Here is a 7,500-nt window from a genome sequence, read left to right as displayed (position 1 = left end):
AGAGAAGAGGAGAGAGAGAGGAGGAAGCGAGCTAGAGAGATAGAGAACCAAGATGGGAAACAAAATCATTTTAATAAGTTTTATTCAATATGATATACAGAAGAGAGAGTCCATAAGAAACACAGGGAGTAAGAGAAAGAAAATGAAAGGAGAGAAAGAAAGAGAGAGAGAAAATGAAAGGAGAGAAAGATAGAGAGAAAATGAAAGGAGAGAAAGAGAGAGAAAATGAAAGGAGAGAAAGAGAGAGAGAGAGAGAGAGAGAGAAAATGAAAGGAGGAGCAAGATGGAGATGCGGAAAATGAAAGGAGAAAGAGAAAGAGATGGATGAGAGAGAGAAATTGAAAGAGAGAAGAAAGAGAATGAGGAGGAGAGGAGAGAGAGATGAAAGGGGAGATAGGAGGAGAAGAGGAAAAGAGATGAGAGAGAGAGAGAGAGAATGAAAGGAGAGAAAGAGAGAGAGAGATAAACAGAGAAGAGAACTGCGCGTGACGTGTCCATGTACAGTTAAGACGCTGCCATAGCACTCGGCAAACAAAACACGGAGCAGACATCCACCCATCCTTCACGCACGGACGTCTCCAGCGCGCATAGCACACATCCGGGTTCCTCATTCATGCTTATCTCTTATCTCAAATAAATCGCGGTTTATCTTAAATGGAAGATGCGAGAGAGAGAGATTATTATTGATCCCCGTGGCACTTTCCCTTCTCTTTTCTATCCCGTTTCGGTTGGTTGTTTCTCTCCACCGGTGAAGTCGAGCTGTTTTGTTGGTTGGGGAGTCGGCTTGTGTATTAGGCGTGGGTTTATGTCTGTCTGTATCTTGATGTCGGTGTCACGCAAATACGAACGCCTGTAATCTATATAATTTACATGTGCTACTACACACACAGATAAGTACACACATGCAGATATGCACACACATACACGCACACACGCAAACACACACACACACACATTCACACACACATTCACACACTCACACACGCACACACACACATACACTCACACACACACGCACACCTCCTACACATCACACTTAACCTCACACTACAACCACACACACACCCAACACACAACCACAACAACACACCCACACACACACACACACTCAACACACACACACAACAACGCACACACAAACACACACACACACACACTCACACACACACTCACACACACACACTCACACACTCACACTCACACACACACACTCACACTCACACACACACACACACACACACTCACACTCACACACATTCACACTCAAACGCACACACACACCACACATCACACACATCACACCACACACGCACACACACACACCACACACACACACCACCACTGCACATCACACACATCAAATCACACACTCACACTTCTCACTCAACACACTGCTGAAACCACACACGCAAAACCAATTACAAACCACAACAGACAAAACCATTACACCCCAAATACGAACCCCATATAAATCCGTGCATACCAACTTCCATGAAAAACCCTCACACACACACAGTCACAACAACCGCACACACATAAATGACACACATACAAACACAAGCACCACTCACACCACACCTTCAACACACACACACACACGAAACACACACTACCAATTCACACTCAAAGCACAAATAAATGACACACCTACAAACCAAAGCACACTACCACCACATTCAATCAACACACACACACACACACACACTCACACACTCCACATCCTACACTCACACACACACCACTCACCATCCAACACAATCCCAAATTATACTCCCGCTCCCTAAATAGTCTTCTACTCGCAACCTCAACAAACTCCCGAAACATGTTCCCCCTCCCTCAATCCTCCTCCACTCCCAGCCCTAAATACAGGACTCACAGTCACGAACACCAAATTCCCAAAATCCGTATAATCTCACTCCCTTGCAAATACCCCCCCCCCACAACTCCAACACCTCCGAATCCAGTAAACTCCTCTCTAAATATATATCTACTCGCAACCTCAACAAACTCCCGAAACATGTTCCCCCTCCCTCAATCCTCCTCCACTCCCAGCCCTAACAGACTCACAGTCCGAACACCTTCCCAATATATATTCTCACTCCCTCAATACCCCCCCCCCCTTACCACTCAGAATCCCAGTAAACTCCCAATATATATTCCCGCTCCCTCAATACCCCCCCTCTACCCCCCCACCACTCAGAATCCCAATAAACTCCCAATATATATTCCGCAAAAATCCCAATAAACTCCCAATATATATTCCCGCTCCCTTAATCCCCCCCCCCCACCACTCAGAATCCCAATAAACTCCCAATACATACTCCCCCTCCCTCAATACCCCCCTCCCCCCCTCACCACTCAGAATCCCAACAAACTCCCAATATATAATCCCGCTCCCTCAATACCCCCCCTCACCACTCAGAATCCCAATAAACTCCCAATACATACTCCCGATCCCTCAGCGTCCCTCCACCTCCTCCCTCCTTTTCCAGACGGCAGCAGCAGCGGCGGCGGCGGAGGCAAGGACCACCACTCGCTGGGAGCGTCCTTTGACTTCAACATCCCTGAGGACTTCCAGTGCAATAGTTTCGGGATCGTCGACTGCCTCACCTCTGTCATGAAGGTAGGTGGGGGGGGAGGAGAGGAGGGAGGGAGGTGAGGGAGGGAGATGAGGGAGGGAGGTGAGGCAGGTGAGGGGGAGAGAGAGAGAGAGAGAGAGAGAGAGAGAGAGAGAGAGAGAGAGAGAGAGGGAGAGAGAGAGAGAGAGAGAGAGAGAGAGAGAGAGAGAGAGACACTTTTTTTTTACTTTGACGAGTTTATTGAGACAAGTGATTACGTACATCTCAAAAGGATGGAGAGAGAGAGAGAGAGAGAGAGAGAGAGAGAGAGAGAGTGAGTGAAGTGGAGAGAGAGATAGAGTGAGAGAGAGAGGGGGGTAAGAGGGAGAGAGGGAGAGAGATAAAGAGAGAGATGGAGATGGAGAAGGAGAGGGAGAGAGAAAGAGAGATTAAAAGATTGAGATATTGAGAAAGACAGAGAGAGAGTGATGATGCTTATAATGCTATTAACAATTATAATAAACTCCAGATAGCAATAACGGCAATAATGATAATTATGCCTGTAATGCTACTATTGTTATTACTATTGCAAAAGCTTTCATAACTACCATTTATGTTAATGATGATTATAGTATTGATAATAAAATAATAATAATGATGATAATAGTAATGATACTGATAATAATGATGATGATAGTAGTTATACTGATAATAATGAAGATAATGATGATAACGATGACAATAATGGTAATAACGATAATAATAATGGCAATGATACTAATGATAGTAGTAATGATGATAGTGTCAATAATAGCGATAATGATGATGCTAATGACAATGAGGATAATGACAAAAATAGCAATAGTAATACTAGTAAAACTAATGATAATCATCATAATAATAGCAGATACAATACAAGGAGCAGCTCTAAAGCTACTAACCCCCCCCCCCCCGCAGGAACCTGACACCGACGACAGCGAGAGTTGCAGCAGCGACTACGGCTCCGGGCTGGGCACTTCGCCTCCGGCCAAGTTCTCGGACACGGACTCCACCATCGAGGCTTCGGCCGTGTCCTCCGACCTGCCTCTGAAGGGCTTCCCGACGCCCCGCCCTTCGGCTCTCGCCAGGAGGAAGAAGCCGGACATGGGGTCCATCCGCTGGCGGAGTTGCGCCGAGCTCACGCAGAATTTCCATCCGTCGCCGGCGTCCTCGGTGCTCAAGCGCCAGTGGTCGGACCGGTCCCTCCAGGCGCGCCTTCAGGAGCAGGCGCTGAGGGGCATGTCCGTCGAGGTCTACGATGGCGACGTGGGCGTGTCGGTGCTCACCCTCTCGAAGAACGGCAACTCGTCCTCCTCGTCGGCGCTCAAGACGTCGGGCCAGAGACACGCGAAGGCGAGGGTCGAGGGGGACGTCGCGGCGGAGGTCGAGGCCAAGCTCCTGCGCGACGAGTCGAGGGACAGCCAAGACCTCAACGACTCCCTGGCCGTCGAGGCTTCCGGCTCGGACCTCGAGGTGGACGAAGGAGAAGGCGACGAAGAGGAAGAAGCGATGGAGACGGACGAGAGCGCGCCGCCTCTCCCTCCGTCAGAACCCATGAAGGTCCCTCTCGTGGGGAGTCGGTCGTCCTCTCGGAAGAACAGAACCAACGGCAGGCAACGCGCGTCCACGAAGGCGAGAACAGGCAAGATGCTGACCAAGAGCAAAGAACAGGACAACAGCGTCACCAGCACAACAGGCAGGTCAAGCGGAAGCCCTGTGTGTATAAGGAGGCCTCTGAAAGGTATTATAGAAGACAAACATGTTGATAATGAGCGTGATTATTACCATCATTTTTACTGGTAGTTGTATTATTTTTCCTTATGATTTCTTTTCTCTTCTTTTTTTTTTTTTTTTTTTTTTTTTTGCACTACTATTATCATTTTTTTAATCATCATTCGTAGTTTTAGTATCATTATCACTTTTGTTAATATCCTTATCAGCAGTGGCAGTATTCTGATTGTTATTTGTTACTTTCATTAATATCAGCATTGACATTTCAGTATTAATGAAACTTTTATCAATATCACTAATGGTATCATTTACATAATCATTTTAGTAGCATTAGTAGTAATGGTGGCGACACCATCATATTGTTATAACCATTTATTATTTAGTTTTATTTCCTATAGTAATCACTCATGGAATGATCATTATCACATTATCATTACCATGATTACCAATATCATCGCTATTTCACCATTTAGCATTATCTTTATCACTATCATTGTCATTATTGCTATTATCATTATCATTATCATTATCATCACTATTATTATCATTATTATCAATATAATCATTATCATTATTGCCCGTGTTGCTATTCACGTTCCTGAGAAAATGCTTAAGTCTATCTTTATTGCCGAAAAAAAAAGCCTGGAACAACAGATTGCAAAACAAAAAACACACAACAATTCGTCTTGCGAGTCACGTAACAAAGATAGTTTTAAGAGTAATGTTAAATCGGAATAAGAGTACCATCAGGGAAAGGGTATCAGAAGAACAGTTCAGACACAGACCTGGAGAGGGAACAAGGAATGTCTGAGAATGCTAATAGAAAAATCCATTGAAAAGCAGAGGGACTTGCATGTATGTTGCACTGACCATCCAGAGGCTTTCGATTGCATGGAACATGACAGACTGATAGAATTGCTGGAGAGGTTAGAGACTGATGGGAATTTTTTTTAGATTAATAAGGAACTTGTACTTTGATGAAAAAAAATATCGGCCATCAGGATTTAGGGAAGAATTGGGTGAGTGGGTAGACATGCAGAGAGGAGTTCATCAAGAAGAAGAAGCTCTCAGTGAAATTAGGACATACGAGGAAGTCGATCTGGAGGGAACAATCTACAACAACTTAAGATACGCAGAGGATATTGCTTTGATTGCAGAAAACGAGGAAAAGCCTCAGAGACTGTTGGGCATTGCAACGAAGGAAAGCGAGTGCATTGAAGATGAATTGTCAGAAAATGTATGTGAGGATTACCAGCAAGAAGGAACAATTCCGGAATGTTCGTGTGACGGTGAAGAGAGTGCCAAGTGGATAAATTCAAGGACTTAGGCAGTTGGATAACATCGGGTGGAAGATCAGATATGGATATCAATTGCAGAATTGGTCTAGCGAAGAAAGCATTGATGGATATGAGGAATGTATTGCGCGCAAGGAAGTTAGGAATGGGAATTAGAAAACGTTTATTGAAGTGATGCATATGGTCAGTGCCACTCTCAGGAAAAGGCAGTGGGGTTTCTTTGGGCACGAGTAAAGAAGAGGAGGAGGGATAGAAAGAAACTCATGGAGGCTGAAATGGCTGTGGAAAGAACAAGAGCAAGACAAAAATCGAAGACGTTCGATCGGATGGCGAAGCAAGAGGAAGCCAAGACACCGCAAGAAGAAGACTGGTCCGGTGCTAGTATTACGTCGTCCTTTTTTACCATTGTTCTTTGAGCATCGCTCTTTCTGCTACTATCGCTGCTGCTACTACTGCCACTACTACTACTACTACTACTACTACTACCATTACTACTACTACTACCATTACCAGTACTACTACCACTATTACTACTACTATTACTACTACTACTGCTACCACTTCTACTACTGCTACTACTACTGCTACCACTATTACTACTGCTACTACTACTACCACTACTACTACTACTATTACCAATACTACTACTACTACAACTACTACTCCTACTACAACTACTACAACTACTACTGCTGCTACTACTACTACTACAACTACTACTACTGCTACTACTACTACAACCACCACTATTACTACTACCACTAATACTAATACTACTCCTGCTGCTGCTGCTATCATTATCATCACCAAATTATGATTAACATCATTAGCGACACCACCACCGTGGCCATCACGACCAATTCTTTCTACCGTAATCGTGACGTCACCCATCTTTCATTCATCCTTATTCCCGTGACGTCACAAAACGCAACCCATCTTTCACCGTCGTTTTCCTCTCTTCATCTCCCTAAGACGACGTGATGCTGGCCATTAAGATAGGACATCTGAAGGACAAAGACATGGACCAAGTATTAGGCATTCAGGAAGACGACGGCAGTGGGCCAGGGCTGAGTGAGGAGGAGCACGAAATCCCCACCTCACGTGAGTTGGTCGGTTACTGAGCTGCTTTTGCCGTCGACGTCGCTAATGTGTATTTTTAATTTGCTAATTGGCAACTTGATGGTAATGCATTGTGTTTTTTGTTGTTGTTGTTGTTATTTTTATTTTTTTTTTCCTTGTCATCATTATTATGATTATCATAATCGTTATCATTATCATTATTACTCACATTATCATCATTATTATCACATTATCATTGTTATTATCATTATTACTCTCATTATCATCATTAATGTCACTTTTATCATTATCATCCCAACTATAATTAGCATTATCATCTTTATCATTATTATTTTCAATACTATCATTGATATTATCATTATTATTATTGTTATCTTTTCTCTTGTTATTACTGTTGTTATTGCCATCATTATCATTATCGTCAATATCATTATGATCATTACTATTATCATTGTTACCATTAGCAATATCGTTATCAGTGTCGTTATCATGACCTTTATCATAATTATTATTTGCGTTATTTTTTTATGTATTGGCATCACTGTGGTTAAGTTAATTATTCTATTTTTATCACTGACATCACTGTCAACTTTGTAATTAATCTTTACGGTTTTTTATCGATGATTCATGGAAAATGTTTAGCTTCATTACGATGCTTGTTTATATTTTTTAACTTAAATCCGGAAGTCTGTGTTATTCCCTAGTTCTTCTCTTTTCTGTCTACACATTCTTCTTTTTTGGCTTCTTATCCCTCTTCCTTTCCTTCATTTTCCCCTTCCTTCTCCCTTTCTCCTAAT

The 7,500-nt window shown here is 43.2% G+C and overlaps 1 protein-coding gene across 6 annotated transcripts in view; it reads left to right on the top strand.

Moving 5' to 3' along the window:
- LOC122259495 (uncharacterized) overlaps positions 1-7,500 on the top strand; it is a 162,707-nt gene that overhangs the window by 152,818 nt on the left and 2,389 nt on the right. For 4 of the 6 annotated variants that reach the window (XM_086531792.1, XM_086531791.1, XM_086531795.1 and 1 more), the window contains 3 exons: positions 2,493-2,623; positions 3,516-4,338; positions 6,596-6,724. In XM_086531792.1, the coding sequence (XP_086387918.1) occupies positions 2,493-2,623; positions 3,516-4,338; positions 6,596-6,724 (1,083 nt within the window). Of the gene's footprint in view, positions 1-2,492; positions 2,624-3,515; positions 4,339-6,595; positions 6,806-7,500 lie in introns of all 6 variants that reach the window. The other 2 variants (XR_015190610.1, XM_086531793.1) reach the window with 2 other exon arrangements.

The sequence above is a fragment of the Penaeus japonicus genome, unplaced genomic scaffold, assembly GCF_977035675.1.
Source record: "Penaeus japonicus unplaced genomic scaffold, GWHDUDI00000001_assembly GWHDUDI00000036, whole genome shotgun sequence".
NCBI lineage: Eukaryota > Metazoa > Arthropoda > Malacostraca > Decapoda > Penaeidae > Penaeus > Penaeus japonicus.
The sequence above is the reverse complement of the archived record's forward strand: the minus strand, read 5'-3'. Positions and strand labels throughout refer to the sequence as shown.